Raw genomic sequence first — 19,734 nt, 5'->3', positions numbered from 1 at the left:
TGCAGAAAATCAGCCCCTTCTTTCCTACATAATCTAAATCAAACAAATTTAAATACATTCGTTTATATTTTACCTTAGCTTCGAGTGAGCTACAGTTCTTCAGTAGCACTGAAATCAACAACAGACCCTACAGTCTATCTAGAAGAACTGCATGCTCTTAAGCACTCTCCAGAAATGTCTACACACAACAAAACGTCTCAATACAACCTGCAGTGCCACACAGAAATCCTCTATCACAAACACCAAGACTAGCACACCACAGGACAGTGCAGCAAACGTCAGACTCCCAGCTGCCCTCCTGGTCACGGGATCAAAGAAATAACAGTCATCCTCTTGATGCCCAGACCTTGCAGGTTCAGTGCTGAGGGTAACTCCCTGTATTATGTTGGAGAAAGGTCTCGGACAACACTGATACAGCAAACGCCATGCAGAACTTGAAGGCAAGCAGCTGTTGTCTCGTTCCTGCCCTCACTCAAGGTGCTGAAGATATATGTAAACACAACTGAGAGAATTAAAAACCTGCACACTGCAGGGTCACATGCTTACACACCTTGTACTCCTGGGTGCTGGAGGGATACAGCTTCAAGGCTTCACAATATAGATTCTGATCCTTCACCAAGTTCAGAAATTCGGAGAAGTGTTCAGGACCTGCAGAAATATTTTAATTCTTATAGCAACAAAATAGAAAGCAATGCCTCTTGTAGCTCCCAGGCAGTTTGGGTTTACTGCAATAACAGGTAGTAAACCCAAGCTTGGGTATGAGAGCACAAATACACCTCTTCTACCACTGTAAACCCAAGGGATTCACTTCCTTTAGGTCTGCTTCACTTTCACTAACAGTATCAACAGGGGAAACGTCACCTACAGCCAGAAGAAAACAAGACCTGTGCTTCATGATTAAAGGGCAGTAAACACCTCTCTCCCTGCCTTAAGCTACACTACAGAAACCACAGAACATAAGTAAGTTAACCATGAATTACCAGGAGAGGAGATGACCTGGTGCAGTCCTTCTCCTTCTTCCCCCAGCAGGTTCTCCAAACTAAAAATGCTACACTGCAGAATTTCTCCTTAAATACGCTGCATGTGCAGAACACCTACCACATTTGCTAAGATGTCCAAGAGCTTTGGTGTATCTCTTCAAGTGTTTGTCTATTGTGTATCGCTGATAATTGGTTTCCATTTTCCGGAGAGTATTTAAGAAGGGTAAGTATTCTTTTGGGTCCTGTGAAGAATAAAAACTGTGATTTAGTTAGTCTGCTAAGATCCTTACAGATCCCCATCTTCACCAGTAGACAGTCCCATATTTGAAATTACATGATAATACACTAGAAAAGGCTTTTTCTTTAAATGTAAGCTATGTTAAAGAATATGTATTAGTAAATTACTAAGCTCACGTGAACTTCAGCAGTATCCAAAGACTGCTGCCCAGGCTGGATGTGGCTCTGGGCAGCCTGGTCTAGTGGTTAGGGACCGTGCACATAGCAGGGAGTTGAAACTAGGTGATCATTATGGTCCTTTCCAACCCAGGCCATTCTATGATTCCATGAATATTCAGGTCTGTCTATACAATATGTATCACATCAAATATGTTTACTATTAGCTACTATCATGTATAAATTTACAGTTTGTAAAATAGATTGGTATCTTCCATTCCAGAAGTCATAAAAATTACATTTCTGTTAAAATGAGCAGTGTGTTTCAGCTGCTATGTAACAGGCCCTGTAATAACCTCAAAAAGCTCTGTGAAGACCCTTTGGAAAAGATTTCAAACAACACACACTGCAAAATACAGTCAATTATTATAGCCACTGTTAAGTAAAAACTGAATGGGCACAGAATTAGGAACATAATGCATGCAGCCACAACACCTCAGATGTTCTTCCCAGCTTGGGAAGAAGACTTTAGAAGTCCTTCCCAGCTTGGCAGTGCTGCTCTGAAAGAGCCCTATTTCAATTTGAGTATGAGCAAGTTTCCTAAAATGCTCTCAGCAAGTGATAATGGAGGCAAAGGTATGCCATGTTCCTAGCATCATTCCAAACACACGCAGGACTTCTGTGCAACTGAAGTCCGGCCTGGCAGAGAGCTACAGCAAGCAAAACATGTGGGCTGATTCATAGGCGACAAGGAACCCTTGGGAATGCAGAAAAATGATTAACTGGAACCATAAGCCAACACCTTTTGAGACTTTTCTGCCACCATGACGACTAAATCAAAGTCATATGTGCCCAGGGAATAATCATACAATTCATTGACATCCACAAGGAAAAGCAGGTACTTTAGTGCTTCCTCTGCACTCACAGCTGCAGCATTCGGAGAAATGTTCTCTGTAATAAGAGAAAGCAGCATAAGATTTCATTAACATCAGTGGAGCCCTGGCCTGAGGGAGGGATGCAATGTATAGCGTGTACTTAATGCCGCATAAAGACCATCAAATTAATGGCTTATTCCATCTCGCAGGAGAGGGTTACTTGGCTGTTTGCAGAGGCTTTCCCAGGCACCTTCAAGGACTCACCCAAGCATGGTCACTTTTGAAATGTGCAACAGTGACAAGTCAGAATTAACAGCAAAGAATGAAAAGTAAAATGGGACAGATTGAGATACCAGGACCCAGAACAGGAAACGCCTACTTCATGATGGGAGAAATAGAGTTCTGAATTGAGGAACAGCTCCAGTTCTGGGCTCTTTGCTGGCATTCCTAGATTAAAGGATTAGCCGAGGGCAAATACAACATTTTTTAGCTGACAAAGTGCTGTTTCATTAGCGGCAGTTTCAGAAACATTTGTTTCCTGACAGCCTCCACAAACAGCCCTGTTAAAATTTAATCGTTAGGGTAAATTATGCTAACAATGAAAGCTCCTGCAAACTCCACACATTTTCAGTGCTTTTGGGATCTTGATACAACACCTCGAAGATCATGAACCTTCTGGAGAGCAGTTTCCAATTCTGGAGGATTTTTCTTCACATGTGCTGTCAGTATTGATAGGCAGTATCTGAAGAAAAACAAAAGCAGTAAATGAAGAAGCGGGAGAACAGAAAAACTGCTTATTCCAATTTTAGCATATGCTATGGCAAGGTCTAATTTACATCAAAGGTTAGATGGAGATTCGAGCAACTGGATCCAGTGAAAGATACCCCTGCCCAATGGCAGAGGTTGGATTAGATAATCTTAAAATAATCTTCTTGTAAAGGAAGGGAAAGCTTTTTTGGAGGATATTTACACTTTGATACACTTCCCATGTACTATTTCAAAATAGGTTCCCCAGGTTTTCAGCTTGGCTTCCTAGCTAAGGTTATGGTTTGTTCACCAAAACTTTTTGACATAAACTGCCTAAATGTTCAGGGCTCAGCAGCAACCCACTACCCATTGCTCCTCTATCCACTGTTTCACACATAAACTATCCAAGGTTTAACACTTTCCTTCACTAACCACCACTGTGATCCTACTTTTCCACCCCATCTAGACTTGATTCATCCAAGAAGGGTGGTGACAGAAAGGTAACTGTTCCAAAATACAGCAGAAGATGTACAAAAATATCTCAGTCTCAGACAGAACAGCTCAGATTTTTCAGGAAGGCCATCTGCTCCCTAAAGCAAAGGTGTTTAAGGAAAGGGTAGACTTGGTACTTAGGGATGTGGTTTTGTGGGCAACAGTGGCGGTAGGTGGATGGTTGAACTAGATGACCTTAGAGGTCTTTTCTAACCTTAATAATTCTATGACTCTACGATGTTCCTGGGATGACAGTCTTCCTCATATCTCCCATTCTCCATGCTACACACAGTGTTCCTACATTGGGTTTATTTTTAAAACCCTTGTAGGCCTCCTGCCTCTATTACTTGAATACTTATGGGAAGAAAACATTTTACTATCTGATGAATCTACCATACACAGTGCTTTTCAGAAGACAAAAAGTATGGCTACATAAGTTTGGCAGAGCACAAGTTTCCCTCAGGAGATCCAAAGCAAAATAGCTGATCTTAAGGACAGCTTCCCTTTTCTGTAAATGACTTAAAAGAAATCTCTCAAATCGTCCCATCATCCACAATAAGAAAATGCTCACTTTTCAGGGTCAATGCATTCCATGGCAACTCTCATCACATCGCATATGAGGTTCACTTTTTTCTGTTCAGGTTGCTGACGTGGTTGATCATTACTGCTACTGCTCAGAGATGGGTACATAGTCTTGGTGAAATCTTCATCTCTAAATTAAAACATACACTGTGAATACCAGCGTGGTTCATGATCCAGCTCAGAGCAAAGACAATAATACTAAAACCTGCAGAAGGTAACTACTCAACAAAATAGTTTGTAAGTCATTCAGTGCAGACACAAAATGCCACATTATTACAAAGCTCTCCAACAACTCTCATCCATCTGAATTGACCCTCAACCAAGAGAGGTACAACAACTGGTCAGAACTACCTTAGTTTACAAAACTCAGAAGGCATTCTGAGTGTTCTACTAAATCCACTGTGGACCTGCTGAGCACAGAGCACTTTTGAAAATTAAGCCATCTGCTTTTACTTCGAGGCAAAGATTTATGTTTCAGATTTAAGTTTCGGATCAAAACTGAAAATAAAACAGAGCAGCTGAGTGATAGCTCCAGCTCCCAAAAAATTACGTACTTCAACAAGCCTGAAAAGCCCTGAAGCTATGAATGCTTTAAAGCCTCTCGTCTTGACAGTAGGCTGTCTTGCCCCTCTTTATGAAGGCACAAAACACTCTCTATTCACATTTACCCTGGTAGAGCAAAACAGAAGACAAGCCAAAGCAATCAGATGGTGTTCTGATCTGTTACTGGAAAAATCTAATGACAGCCCGCAAATATGAATTCTCAAAAAGATACACTGAAACTATTCAGCTTACTTGAGTTTTTATGACCCAACATGCCAGACTTCAGGCTGAGTCATTCGACTCAGACTGAAGAGCTGCCAATATTTTGGTGAAATAATCCACCACCACTGATCACTTGTTAGCTTTCATTTGCAGAACTGTACTCACTTCAGTTCTGTGAAAAACAAGTTGATATAGTTCACAGAATCTATTTGCTTGATAAAGGTTTCTACATTTTCCAGAAATACCTGAAAAGGAACAAGAGTATTACTATTGTTATTCTGAAAAAGCACATTTATTTACAGGAACATGTTCAAAGACCTTATCTGAATGGGCAGCCTGGTCTAGCATTAGATATGGAGGTTGGTGGCCCTGAATTAGGCAGGCGGGTTGGAGCTTGATGATCCTTGAGGTCCCCTCCAACCCAAGCCATTCTACAGTTCTATGATTCTATAAATGTACAGTATGAAAGAATCCCACCAGTATGGATGGATATGAAAAAGGACACCAAAGAACTGGGTATACTTGCCTTGGGATTGTGGTCATAGAGAAGATTAAGGTTGATTCGCAGCTTCCTCATACACTGAAATGCTTCCCTGAACATAAGCCTAAGGGGAAGAGTCAAGCAGGATAGTTTACATTCTGGATAGGTACAGTACCCACAAACAGACGTAACTGACCAGAGGCAACCACAGAACCAACTGGAGGGGAACAATACCCGAGGCAATAAGCCATGTAGACTGCTCTCCAGAAAAAATGTGCAAGGTCAATTTTGCTCACTGCCAGCCTCTGCAGTGAAACAGACCAGCAGGTCATGCCAGGAAAGTGACACAGGCATTGGTTTCTCATTCCTCATGAGAAGCATGGTCTCTCATGTCTTAGAGAAATACATATGAATCCCACAGACCAAATTTTGTTTCAGAAAACTTGAATGTAAAGTGATTAAACAAATACAATATGAAAAATAGCAAGCTAAATAATGAAATGATCAAGATATCTGGAGAAAGGAACTAACCAAGATCTCTCCCACCCACAGTCTCAGCAAACAAGCCCCTCAGTGATTAAGTGTAGTACTCGTCAGTACTGCTGAAAACTGGACTGGTAGCTGGTGACCCTAGAAACTGTTTCACTCCTAGTGACAAAGACTAATTTCAGAGTAGTCTCCCACCTACCTGCAGCACAGGATCAGCCAGCCAGCTGCTCAACAGCTCAGAATGGGTTAGGGAAGACCAGAGAACACTGGTGCCATTTACCTGTCTAGCCACTTTCGAATCTGGGCAAGAACCAGAGCTCGATGGTGAACAGTTTCCAGATTTCCTCTTGGCATCTACAGCAAAAGATCCACACATTTACTTATTTGTAGCTACTCTGCTTGCATCAAAGGCAAAGCGAGGACAGGCCTGCTGCTACTTGCAGGTGACAAAGGCCTATTTTTTCACTTCAAAGGACAGTTCAAATGAACCTGGAAAAATAGCTGAAAATTGATTCAGCTCAAAAACTTTGCTTCCTCAGAAGACTGGACTCCACTCAATAAGACGAAACTGAGAGTAATCTGATCTAACTTTCATGTTATATGGGGCATTAAAGAGGATGTCAAACTACAGACCTCTAGAGATGCACTTCAAACAAAATCCTTCTCTGTGAGCTTGTACTGATTCCCATGAGTGAGCATAGCTCTCCAAATTCTGGACAAACTCAGTTCCAAGTCTAATGGAGAGTTTCTTCATTTAAGAAGTGGGTCTGAGATTCACAGGAGTGGCGATAACATGTACCATTACACTATCTCTGCCATAGAAATTGAACAGTACTCCTCACTTCACTACACACTCAGTTGCCTGTGCTGAATCTAATTCCCAGAGCCATGCTCAAAACCACTCCTTGTCTAGTTAGGCAGTTGTAGACTGACACTGAGCTGGAGAAGAACAGGACAGCAGCCCTGCAGCACTGCATGTATTATTTACAGTCTGACCAGCTACCTGCTGAGACAACCCTTGTACACGCAGACAGCAGACCTCAACAGACACAAGTAGAGCACTGACCTGAAGCACAACCTTTGTGTCCTGAGGTACAACAGTGATGATACGTGATCCTCGCTCCACCTTGCGCAAGGTCTCACTGTTGGGGGCTGCAACACTGCTCAGGCCAACCTGAAGAGCTGAAGATAGCACAGTTATCAGCATCCATGCAGACCACAGCACAGTGCCACACAGTCAGGTTTTCATACGTAGCTCTGCAACATTGTACTAGCTCAGTCAATGACATCTTGAATGGCTGCTGACAGGTTAAGGGCCTTTCAGTGCTAAGCACTGCTGTACAGAGTAGAGAACTGTCCTCTGTTCACCACGATTAATGTTTAATGCATCAGAGGAGAGAAGCAGGGAAAAGTGTATAGCACCAGTAAGCTGTCATCATACCTCTTCTGAGGTCCTCACCTCCTTCACAGTCAGAAACTACCAGAAACTCTTCCTATTGGGACCATTCTCTACCATACACCTTTGAAGAACAGAGAACTTTTTCTTTTTTTGGCTCTGAAGGTAAGGGATAGAATAAAGGGACAACAACTTTCGGACAAAACTTGCTACCTGGGAGGAGTGCACGATTTTTAATGTCCCCTGTGCTCCTTGCTATCTGACACACTTTTAAGAACAGCTCTCTACCTCTGTCTCTTAAGTAGCTGCTCTGAGTGACCCAAATACAGCAGGTTTGGATGTGAAAAATGGGAATATATCGCAGTTCCAAGACAATGTCCATGAGCTGGCAGGAGCAGGTAGGTAGAAGTGGCATTTACCTTTCACTGACATGTTTTTCAAACAGAAGCACTGACACGTGTGGGAGTTGGTTGTCACTAACAAAAATTCACTGTATGTTGCAAACGAAGTGATGTTGGATGCAACCTGTAGAAGAATGACTACTTTTATTTCTGTATGAAGCAGAACAGGACAAATCTTTGGCAGAGAAAAAGAGGATGGAATGAGGGGCAAACATGTTGGTACCTCAGTATCATTAACAAAAAACCGACATCGATCTGTGAGGCCCAAGATCATCTCCTGTAAACAAAAAGGATGACAAGCATAAGGTATAAGTCTTACAATCTCCAGTTTCAACACACTGACCACCAATAGATTCAAGTACCTTTTCATTAAGTATCAAGAACCTCATGTGAATAACCCACAGGAATTGACTGGAAATCATGCAATCACTGTAACTTAAGTATTTCTAAACACTCCTAGCTGGAAATCCAGCTTGGTTTACCCTGTCACACAAACAGCACAGTAACAAAACATGCAGAGCCACACCAGACCACTGAGTTTGTGCTTTTTTTTTCAGCAGCTTTTGGTCCAAAATTACAGAGAATAGAAGAGGAGGACAAAGCAACTCCATACAGCCTTCACCTGGATACTCATTGAAACAAAGAAAACTTGAAAATACCAGCAAAACAGCTAGCTACAATAGTTTAAGGAATGTCCACCAAGAAATCACTGCTAATAGGAAACAACAGTAGTACGACATCTGCAGTAAAACAGTGCAGCCACATTTGCTAATATGATAACATCAGATAAAAGAGAGCAAAATGCTAATTTCTCAGAAAGTGTAACAGTGACTGCTGGAAATCGTAAAAATGAAATTTCTTGTTCTTAAATAACATTGTTTATTATATTAACAGAAAGAGAAGATTCGCTTTTAACTGCAAATCATCAGAAACACTCTAGAAGAAAAGGAAATACATGCTCTCAGCTCTGCGTAACGTCTCATAAAGAACACAGCTCAGAAGTATCACTGGGCCACTGGCAGAGTATTATGGTGTATATCTGATGCAGACAGCAACTGACTTAGGAAGTCAGACTGCTCAGTCTTACTTACTTCACCACCAATCCTTGTGATAGAAGTCTGCATGCAAAGGTGAGGGAATTGGAGAGCACGGCCACTGCTAGTCTGCCAGGGCTCAAGAACTGGAGTAGAAGCCTCTAGAGAGCAAAGACCAGATAGTTTTCCAATCAATCAAGGATCCAGAAATTACAACCACATATCATAAATCTCAAGAAAACTTTATCTGGGAATAAGCTACAGTATCTAACAGAGAAAAGAGGAATGCTGACGTAAGTCCACGATAACAGCGTAAACAACAGTAATAACTTAAAGGGCTCTGCAGCACCTTTATTCCACTACATATTGTGAAGAGCCAATGGGATGGCAGTCAGTCATCAGTTCTGGACACTCTGAAACAGTCATGTGCTTTTCAAATCACAAAGTCAGCTACCATTGTCAGCAATGGTTAAGTGCTTCTAAAAAGATCACAAATTTTCATCAATTTCTATGAGCAGAGAGAACATGAAATGCCGTGTCAACTACCAGCATGAGTCACCCATTGTCAGTGCAAGACAAATCATCATTAAACCTTTCAAATTTTTAACAACTGTATTTCAGTCCAGGCACCTTAATAGAGTTCAACTTACCCCAGCGGTACTTCAGGATCTGTCTATCAGCCAGCTGTAGAGCTATAGTTTTCGTCACTGGACTGCAGCACAGGCTGATCACTTCTCCATCTACAGGCAGAGACAACCTGGAAGAAAATACAAAAGACACACAATGTCAGAGCAATTGGAGAGTGCACACTAAATTGCTGAACAATTTAGATTAAGAGGGATATTAAAGATCATCCATTTCCAAACCCTGCCCACAGGCTGGGTTGCCAACAAGCAGATGAGGCTGCCCAGGTCCCCATCCAACCTGGCCTTGAATCCCTCGAGGGATGGGGCATCCACAGCTCCTCTGGACAATCTGTTCCACAGCCTCACTACCTTATGAGAAAAGAACTTTCTCTTAATATCTAATCAAATCTTTACTCTTTCAGTTTAAAACTGTTCCCTCTTGCCCTGTCCCTATCTGCCCATGTAAAACGTCAATTTCCTTCCTGTTTACAAGCTGGAAGTACTGGAAGGCCATAACGAGGTCTCCCTGGAGCTTCACCTTCTCCAGGCTGAATAAGCCCGGCTCCCTCAGTTTCTCTTCCTTTGTCCACTGATGCAGGCACTCTATCACAAGCCACCAGACTGGCAAGGAACAATCTGCCTTTGGTTAAACTGTGCTGGCTGTCTCAGATCACCTCCGTGTCTCACATGTGCCTTAACAGCTTCCAGGAAGATCTGCCCCATTATTTTCCCAGGAACAGATGCGAGGCTCACTAGTTTCCTGAGTCTTCCTTCCTACTTTTCTTAAAACTTGCAATAACATTTCCCTTTTTCCTGTCACGGGACTTCACCCACAACCTTCTGAATATGATGGAGAGTGGCTTGGGAACCACATCCCCAGGCTCCTTCAGGATCCTGGGATGCATGTCTCTTGGATTGCTTACAACCTGCCGCCTTGTTTTCCCAGCCGACAGTTGAGATCCCCCAACAGGATGAGATTCTGTGAACGCAAATGCTTCTTGCAGATGAAGCAAGAAGGCCTCATCAACAGGCTCCCCTTCATCAGGAGGCCCATGGTAGACCCTGACCACAATGTCCTTTATCAGTCTGGTCCCAGATTTTTACCCACAAGCTCTCAACCTGTTCATAGCCTGCTTTTCAGAGGCAGCTCTTTGCAGTCTAGTCATTTCTTAACATAGGGGGTAACTCCTCTGCCCCTCCCTCCTTGCCTGTCTTTTCTAAAAAGCTTGTAGTGTTTTACTTCCAGATCTGCAGCACGGATCTGCATCTTATTCATAAAAAATCCTTTCATCCTCCTTCTTTACTCTTTTCACACCTATGTCAGATGAGGTTGGCAAAGAACAGCACCAACAACTTGAGGCAACAAGCATTTGCTTAACAGTGCTAGCCACTGTCTGCATACTTACAGCATGTTTATATGCAAATTACCCTGTTTTTGCTGTGTGAGTGCTAAAAAAAGTGACTCTCAAAACCTCAGTCCATTTGACTTTCTTTCTGCTCCGACTGGACAAAGCCCAGCAGTAGAAGACAGGAATAACAAGGGCTACCAGTGCTCTCCAGACAGTGTTAATAGTGGATAAAGGGTAGAATAGAGAAATTCAGTCTCAGAGTTCACAGGCCTGGACTTCAGACAAAGGAGCAGAGGTATCCTGTTATTGACACAGGCATGTTAGCACACCACATCTTGTCAAGCTGGCTGTGGGCACTGGAACTACATGCATAATAGGCAGTTTCATTAGCTGCTTTTTCCTCCTGTAGGAAGATAGACAAATCCACCCCACAGCCCCCGGGACACATGAGAGACTTAATTTCCTCTAAACCCTGTCCAGAGGCACTCTCAGATCTCACCCATAACTGACAGATTCTAGTACCGTAAACTGAGGTGCTCTTCTTCAGTACCAGTTACGTGAGGTGCTGCAGTGAGATGATGAAGGACAGACCGGGCAGCTTGCTGATCCTGACCAACCACCAAGAAGCTGTCATCTGGCAGCCAGGTCAGAAAATGGAGTCCCAGAGGATTCATCGCCTCATTGGTGTTGCTGCCTAGATCAACTCTGTCATGAAATAAAAGAGATGGGAAGCAAGTAGAACCTGATTTTGGTAGGCAACATCAAGAACAACACTGCAGAAGGCCAAGGTCTTACAATAAAATAAAAATTACAACAGAATAAAATAGTTCAGTTGGAAGGGGCCTCCAAATATCATCCAGTCCAACTGCCTGATCACTTCTGGACTTATAAAAAATTGAAGCGTGAGGGCATTAATGAACAGTTTGGGTTGCAAGGGATCTTAAAGATCATCTAGTTCCAAGCCCCCCCGCCATGAGCATTATCTAAATGTCCTTTGAACAGTGGCTGGCACAGGGCAATGACCACCTATGCTGGAAGCTTTTCCAAGTGTTCTGACCACCCTCATGCTAACAAAATTTTTCCTGATGTCCAATCTGAACCTTGTGCCACTTTCTGTCCCTTTCTGCACTCTGTCTCTCTGTCCCTTTCTCATCCCAGTGTTTCTCACTATATCCCTCTATCCAACTGGCTGCTCAATTCTCCCACTCTATATCCACCTGACCTGCTCCCCACCCATACTTTTCCTTGCTCCATTTCTCAGTCCTTCTGCCCATCATTGGACATAGTTTCTTCCTCCATCTCTGCCTTAAACTTGATCTTTCTCTATCTCAATTCCTCCATGCTCTTCCCTGCCATTACCACTTCTACAACTGTGTTGTTTTTCTTGGGCCTCTCTTTGTCTGTTTATCCTGCTCCTTGTCCTTCTTCTGGTCCATCTCAGTACTACAGCTGAACACTGCTCTCTTCTGCAATTTGTCACAGCTTCCACTAGACCAAGACCCCAGTCAAAGGACTCAGAATAAGCTACCAACTGCACTGTGTAATGCTTAGCACTAACTGAAGCCACAGGCTTAGTACAATGAAGCCATGTTACCAGACAAGTTCTTCGGAAGCTTCAGACAGTGGTCACAGCTGTGACCTCTAAACCAGTCAACCAGAAACAGACTTTTTCTCTCTACTGCAGTTGCAGTAGTTATGTATTACCTGTATGTTTTATCCAGGTGTGGCATTTCCACATTTGCTTTAAACCCATTTCCACCTGTAGCTCCCAACCTGACAGTGGGGTCCTTCAACATGCTCTGACCTAGTAAGCACAGAACAATCCAGAGGTTATACACCTTGACAGCTGAGCTGCTTCCATCTTCACTCTTAAGGAGAAAAACGGATGTCACAGGAAGTTATGAAAGTCAAAATATACCACACCTACATGCACAACCACCACCTACACCTCATTAACAATTAATTAGTGATTACCCTGTGGAACACAACCATCTTATAATGTTACAATACAGAACTCACAGATAACAGCAACTGAACCTTTTCTCATAGGACATTGAATATTACACCATCCTCAAGGAGAGATGGTTTCCTTTAAAAAGGCAGTGCAACATGCTCTCACCATATCTGTACACGTAGATCTTGTTGTCAGCATCCAGGATAGCCATGTCTCCACTACATTTAGGATCTGTGTGAAATGCAATCTGATTAACTGCCTGTTTGAGCTGCAGTTCATAGGTGCACATGGGTGGAGGTACTACAGCATGTTGGAATGCTGTGACAAGTACTTTAGCTGCAGAAGAAAAGAGAAAGAAATCAAGCTGTAATACAGTTCAAATGTTACTGGGGTTCTCTACTGAATAAAGAAATAATGCTCGAGGACAGGCTGAGATGTCCTAACAATGTACTAACAATGCACTGATGTACTGACAGTGCTACAAGGACAGGCTGGGAGAGTTGGGTCTCTTCAGCCTGGAGGAGAAGGCTCTGGGGGGGACCTTACAGTGGCCTTCCAGTACCTGAAGGAGCCTATAGGAAAGATGAGGAGGGACTTTTTATAAGGGCACACAGTGACAGGACAAGGGGAAATGGTTTCAAACTGGAAGAGTGCAGATTTAGACTAGATATTAATACGAAATTCTTCACCATGAGAGTAGTGAGATACTGGAACAGGTTGCCCAGCGAGGCTGTGGGTGCCCCCTCCCTTGAGGCATTCAAGGCCAGGCTGGATGGGGCTGTGAGCAACCTGGTCTCGAGGGAGGTGTCCCTGCCTGTAGCAGCAGGGGAGTTGGAACCAGATAATCTTAAGGGTCTCTAGCAACCCAAACCATTCTATGATTCTATGAAAATACAGCTGCTGTGCCCTCTGCAGGTAACCTCATTAAACCACCTCTGAAACTACCCCAGTATCATATGCCCCCCTCAGTAAAAATCGCTGCATGAACAGAAGGTAGCAGTACTATCATAATCCCCAACAGCTCGCATTCAAAGGGCTATGGCACTTCCTTGAACTGGAAAGCAGCCCCACTGCTCACCTCCATCAATGACAGCCACATTTGCCACATGCAGGCTATTCTCTCCCATTCCACGATCTGTAGTCCAGTGCCAGTCATAGAAGAGGTAATGCCAACCCTGGCAGAGTATGTGCAGTCTATACGGAAGCACTGAGTCCCACAGCAGTGACACCAACTTATTTTTCTCCAAGTTGCCAAAATGCAGACTTTGCTTCAGGTACCAGTGATAGTTCCCCGTAGTCCACAGTTGAACTACAGATAAAGAAATGGTTACCAGAGACTTCAAACCCAGCATGCTCTTGTGCAGCTGGAAAAAAAACTGCAGTGAAAATAAGTTTTACCCTCCAGCCCACGTGCTCTGTCATACAACACCCAGAAAAATAAGATCTTAACCATAGATTTTGCTCAGAAGAATCAATCTTAGAATTCCTCCATCTCCTCATTATGAGAAGGCACCTATAGTTTTAGGGAGGTGTCATAAACATTTCATTTAAGATCACTTCCAAATACAGCAACCTGGAAGATACTTCAAGCTCAAGCTGAACTAGCATTTCTTCCTGAGTTGCAGAGGGATCTCAAAGCTTTCAGTAAGCTTCCCCTCAGTCTCTAATCCTGTAGAGGAATAACCCACTCGGGCCAAGTTCACAGGCAAGTGTAAAATCTAGAGCTTCATAAAGCCCTCTCACCATAACTGTTTGGGTTGGAGTTTACAGTCTTCAGCTCTTCCAGCCATACAGCCAAGACCGTAGAATCTGCATTCCAAATCAGTTCATTAACCTGCAGAAACAAGCATTGTTTTTACTGGGTACTGCTGCAGCTCCATAGTGTGGGTACACTCCGGACTGATTTGCAAGACTACCAGTTATTTCCTCCTTTCAACAATGTAAGGTGCAAGTGTTAATGTACTAATACATTACTCGTGAAGTTTCTGGCAGTCAGAGCAGAGTCCTGACGCAGAACCCATCACAGCACTTCTACACAGATAAAGAGGTGATACAATCCCAAACGTGAACTCAGAGCTCTCTTCACTGTACATGACGTCAAAAAATAATCTGCCTACACTCCTACACAAGCTGACATCCAGAAGAGCACTCCTGAAGCATTTGCCAGATAGCAAGCATACAAAGATGAGAAAAGTGTCAGGGGTACAACCCCCCAGTTTATCTCTGTTCTACTGCATCTTCACTGTTCTACTTTCAGGCCTAAAAGCAAAGACCACCTTTTTTCCACTAGGATCAGCACTAACTGCGAGCTTAAAAACTTCCTCTAAGAATAGTGAAAAAGATCTAGTTCTCCTTTTCACTGTAGTCTAATCAAAGAAGCCCAGACAGAGCACTTACTTTGACCTGCCCCTTCTGGAATGGAAGGGTGAACTCCCCATGTAGAAGTCCATTCTTCTCCAAGAAAACCACATCATGTCTGTTGGGTTTTTCTTGTGTGGATGCTATCAAGTTTCCAGAGGGCCTTAAAAAAATAAATAGATGAGTAAAACGAAAATCAGGTCCTCAAACAATCAAAGCTGTCACTTTAAACATCACCTTCTCCAGAGACAAAATTTTCACACAAGATATCAAGAAAAGGGCAGCAGAGCACCTTTTTCCACAGTTCTGTACAGGCACAGCCATAGGTGCAGCATAGATGTTTCCCTAGGGCTCCTGATATCTTCAGGTGAGCACCTAAATGACAGTACAGGTAAAGGCCCCTGTAATATTCCTATTTATACAGTTCAATCCCCAAACATCTGACACTGAGTGCAGAGAAACTGCAATGCAAGTACTAGCCTTTTCAGGGCTTAAGGGACCTTCTGATCCACAAGCTGGATCAAGCTCTCTTAAAGTTTTAGGAAAACTAACACAGGAGAATTAAATAAATGCTAAGCAAAGAATGTGATCAGAGAATAAAAACAAGCAGACTATTGCCTGCACACAGACACTCTGCTACTTACTTCCAGGCCAGTGCTTGTTCTAATCCTGAGATAGGCTCACTTGTTGACTGCAGCATGAGCTCTCTGCTCCATACTCGAACCTTTCGAGCACCTACAGGTTGAGAAGGCAGGGAGGAAAGGGTAAGAAAACTATAAAAGAGGCTCTTAAGTAACAGCACATCAGAACTTCTTATGTCTCAGGCTGCTCTCACACTGTAATCAAGTAACTCTACACAAATAAGTAGGAATTTCAGTGTGATGTAGCTTAGTGGTTGCCATTTCACCCTCCAGCTCTCTCAGTGGAATATTAAAATTGTCCCATATATGCCAAATCTGCCTAATCTGAAGTACTGAGGGTCAAAAGCCAAACTAGTGGAAAAGCAGGTCTCTCGTACAGTTCAATACGCTGAGCAAATGCCTTTAGACTTCTCAGTGACATTAATCATGGAAGATAACGATTATGGTCTTACAGAAATGTATATGCTTGTTTCCTCTTTGACTTTATGGCAAAACCTATGGAAAAACATTACCAGTAATTAAACATAAGCGTGCAAGGTGTACTATGAGGGACTGTGAATACCACAACAGCCAAACAGACTCATTTGGCACTAGGAGACTCTTACATATTACTTAGAGTTTGAGCAATGACTTTAAACTGGTGAAAAAAAAGCAGTTCAGGTAATAACTGATCAGTAGTAACCTTTCTTGGCCTCTCACTGGACTAGAAACCAAACTGCTAAAAAGTTTTCAAAACATGATGTATATAAAAAGTTTATCCTGTATCTTTGGGATCAAAATAGAGGAAGGAACAATTCATTAGCTCAAATTTCTGATTTTAAGTGGCCAAGAGATCATGAACCGGCCCTTGCCTTTTCACATTTCCACTTAAAAAGCCTTTTAAACAAGTAGTTATTACAGTGAAACTTGGTCCCATACCTGTCTCTGGACAGACAGCACTCACTGCAACGAACTGCCCATCTCCTCTCCATGTCATCCGAGGCTTGCCATCATCCCAGGATGAAGCAGGTAATACTTCCTAAAGTTACACAAAAGCTTAGAAAGGCAACTGCTGGCTTTGCCTACTTGCATTGCTAAGCCTGTTCTTTCAAGAGCCTCGACATGAAGTCAACCCATTAAACAATCATAAAACTGCACAGTTAAGAACTCATTAGTCAATAATTTTAGGAAACCTCAGACAAGGAAGCAAAGACCTAAAACCAGCAGGCACAAGGACTCACTTCAAGTGACTAGTAATGTTCAGTAGCCCAAATCCTTGAATTCTTGACTTCACGGAGAAAAAACATCACCATTTCTCCTCAGCTGAACTACTGATACAGATTTTGGTCATATGAACAATTTGATAAAAATATAGCAGAAGTCAGCAACATCTGCCATGAGGCTTTAGATTTAAAAGCACTAAATCTTGCAAATCTTGCTTTGAGCTCCATATGAGCCAGTCTTATGTACTTCCAGTTGCTGTTCTGATTTATAAGGAGGATAAAATGCTGAATTCCACACAATAGGAACAGAAGGAGTACACAGGGACAACTACCTGGAAAGGTATCAGATATATCAGAAACTCTTTTTATACACATCCTCCCTTTAGAGAGCATGAGAATAATAAAAGAAAACTAGCACAGTACCGTTTGCTTGCGCTGAGCTGCCTGTTTTCCCTCTGATCCATGGAACTGTGTCTCCTTTTTGCCCCAGCCAACAGTAATAAACTTTCCTGAGGAAGAAACAATAATTGTGGTCAAAGATTTACAGAGTTACTTTGCGAAGGGTGATAAATAACTACAACACCATGACACCTGCTCCAACCATCCAAGTTTAATTCTAAAAAATTGCTTGAATTTCCACTGACAAGTTCATATTGACATTCCCTTCCAGCTCCCCAGCACCCCCACAGCGTGAAATGCCTTGCTGGCTCTAGTAAGTACTCCACTCCTGCTCTTTATACATGCCTACAACACACCGATGCAACCAGTCTCAGCAACTTTACTTCAAGCATCTCTTACCTTCCCCAAACTCATCCTGGTGGATTTGCTTCTCAGTAATTGGTTCAAAATCTCTTGTCATCATGATGAGTGTTTGCTGACCTGCAGGGGAGATATCATATACAATACTGGTCATGAAATCTTCAGCAGATTTAAAAAAAATGCTCTCGATTATCCTGTTATTCTGTGATAGACTCAAACACAGAAACATTTCTAATGGTAATATGATACAAAACAGAACACATCTTTCAAAAATGAAAATCTCAAACTGGAGAAGGACACCTTAAGGCCTCTGTATTCAGAAACGTATCTCCTGGACTACCCTTAAAAAGTTATTTCTTTCCACTTTCAAAATAAGTACCCGTCACTTCTTAACCATTTTTACTTAAGAAAGGAAGACTACTTAAGCAGTCAGTATGGATTTATGAAGCTGAACTCATGTGACTGGCTTCTGGATGTGGGGAGATGAGGTGACATCATTTATCTTGATTCTCCTGAGGCTTTTGACACTGTCTCCCACAGCATCACACAAAAACTAGAGAAAGATGATATAGATTGATTAGTAGAGAACATGGACTCAAAACTAGCTGAACTGTCAGGTCCAGAAGCTCATTATTAATGGCAAAAAATTCAGCCTGAGGCCCACCACCAGTAGTACATCACCACTGCTGGACCTTGGGCTAATGTTTAACATCTTCGTTTGTGCCCTGAATGACTAGATTCTTGGCCAAGTTTGCAGATAGCACAAAATTGGGAGGAATGACAGGTACAGCAGGAGGCTGTGCTGCCATTCTGATATCAGCATGTGGAAGAGAGAGTCTGACAGGAAACTATAAGTTTAACAAGGAGAAAAGCCAAGTCCTGAACATCAGGAACTATGACAGATATGGGGACTAACTGGATGGAAAGTAGCTTGGCAGAAAATGACACGGATGTTATGGGGCATGAGCAAGAATAATTAACATGCCCCTGCTGCATGGGCAGTAGGTTTAAGGAGGTGATCTTTTTTACTCTGGTGACAACAGTTCTGGAGCACTGGCTCCAGTTCTGGGCTCACCAGTACAAAGCATGCAATATCACAGAGGAATGGGTTGAGAAAATGGTCACAGGTTATTAATGTCTTGGAGAATGAGACAGATGGGGAGAGGTTGAGAAAAAACAGACTTTTCTGAAGAGAAGGCTCTGAGGGAATTATTGGTGTGCATCAACATCTTATGGGGGAGGGAAGGGACAGAGAGGCAGAGTGCAGGAAAGAAGACAAGACAGGCTACAAGTGGTACCCAAAGAGGCAATGAGCACAAAATGGAATTAAAAAAATAATTCCATTCAAATGTAAGAAAATGCGTTGTTTGGGGCTTTTTTTTTTTGTTTACAGTGAGAGTCATCAAAGTCTGGGTTGGAATAGATGATCTCCAGAGTTCCCTTCCAACCTCAAGTACCATGATTGTGCTTTGCTTGAAACTTACTACCAATCTGTGTCTCCTTGTCAATAAAGTTGAGCTTTTAATTCAGATATTTCTTCCCACGGGACAAGAAAAGATTAATGCAACACTGTTCTCTATAAAGCTCCACTTTTTGGACCTGAACAGCTTCAGCTTGGATCACCAATGCACCTCACTGATAATTAAACAAAACCTAGTATATAGAATCAGGTGATGTTTTTTTTCTCTTCCTTACATCTTAGTCCCCATTTTCTAACTTTATATCTTCCGTTTCATATCTTAAAATCAACTGTATTTTACATTTTCATTACAGAATTTCATGCCAAAGGGCAGAAAGCTTACTAGCTGTTACTACCTGTCGCAAGCAAAACAAGCTCTTGGTCAGGGCTCCAGCTCATGGCACTCAGGCCACCGTCCACACTTCCAACACATTCCACCTGTAAGACAGAATTAAGATCACAGATGAGCAAGAACACCAGTGTAGCACCATCACAGCACAGAAGCCATCAGTCACTGACTGAGAGAAATCTTCTCGTACTTAGAAAAGCCAGAAGACATATTTCACTTTTTGTGTAGAAAGAAACAAACATTTCTAATCCAAGATGGTTCCATAATGCTTATGTAAAACAGCCCAGAAAATCTATGGATATAATAAATATAACTGCTCTTGCCTACAGAATTCCACTGCTCAATTAAGAGGCCCTGTATGCATTGAAAATCTGATCCTAAAAGCTGCCAGTGGATATGAAA

At 42.5% G+C, this 19,734-nt stretch overlaps 1 protein-coding gene across 1 annotated transcript in view; it reads right to left on the bottom strand.

The window, feature by feature from the left end:
* The window catches only part of IKBKAP (inhibitor of kappa light polypeptide gene enhancer in B-cells, kinase complex-associated protein), a 32,166-nt gene that overhangs the window by 8,352 nt on the left and 4,080 nt on the right, over nucleotides 1-19,734 (bottom strand). Inside the window, exons 3-26 of the mRNA XM_001231707.7 lie at nucleotides 19,340-19,421; nucleotides 17,564-17,644; nucleotides 17,189-17,274; nucleotides 16,482-16,581; nucleotides 15,567-15,657; nucleotides 14,962-15,085; nucleotides 14,308-14,398; nucleotides 13,643-13,873; nucleotides 12,730-12,900; nucleotides 12,315-12,414; nucleotides 11,133-11,315; nucleotides 9,286-9,392; nucleotides 8,693-8,796; nucleotides 7,825-7,878; nucleotides 7,620-7,725; nucleotides 6,871-6,986; nucleotides 6,085-6,158; nucleotides 5,361-5,439; nucleotides 5,000-5,079; nucleotides 4,059-4,199; nucleotides 2,905-2,990; nucleotides 2,176-2,324; nucleotides 1,099-1,222; nucleotides 551-648 (exon numbers count right to left, since the gene is read on the bottom strand). Coding sequence (XP_001231708.3) covers nucleotides 551-648; nucleotides 1,099-1,222; nucleotides 2,176-2,324; nucleotides 2,905-2,990; nucleotides 4,059-4,199; nucleotides 5,000-5,079; nucleotides 5,361-5,439; nucleotides 6,085-6,158; nucleotides 6,871-6,986; nucleotides 7,620-7,725; nucleotides 7,825-7,878; nucleotides 8,693-8,796; nucleotides 9,286-9,392; nucleotides 11,133-11,315; nucleotides 12,315-12,414; nucleotides 12,730-12,900; nucleotides 13,643-13,873; nucleotides 14,308-14,398; nucleotides 14,962-15,085; nucleotides 15,567-15,657; nucleotides 16,482-16,581; nucleotides 17,189-17,274; nucleotides 17,564-17,644; nucleotides 19,340-19,421 — 2,658 coding nt within the window. The remainder of the gene's footprint in view (nucleotides 1-550; nucleotides 649-1,098; nucleotides 1,223-2,175; nucleotides 2,325-2,904; nucleotides 2,991-4,058; nucleotides 4,200-4,999; nucleotides 5,080-5,360; nucleotides 5,440-6,084; nucleotides 6,159-6,870; nucleotides 6,987-7,619; nucleotides 7,726-7,824; nucleotides 7,879-8,692; nucleotides 8,797-9,285; nucleotides 9,393-11,132; nucleotides 11,316-12,314; nucleotides 12,415-12,729; nucleotides 12,901-13,642; nucleotides 13,874-14,307; nucleotides 14,399-14,961; nucleotides 15,086-15,566; nucleotides 15,658-16,481; nucleotides 16,582-17,188; nucleotides 17,275-17,563; nucleotides 17,645-19,339; nucleotides 19,422-19,734) is intronic.

The sequence above is a fragment of the Gallus gallus genome, chromosome Z (assembly GCF_016699485.2).
Source record: "Gallus gallus isolate bGalGal1 chromosome Z, bGalGal1.mat.broiler.GRCg7b, whole genome shotgun sequence".
In the NCBI taxonomy this organism is placed as follows: Eukaryota; Metazoa; Chordata; class Aves; order Galliformes; family Phasianidae; genus Gallus; species Gallus gallus.
This window is presented reverse-complemented; position numbering and strand designations above follow the sequence as displayed.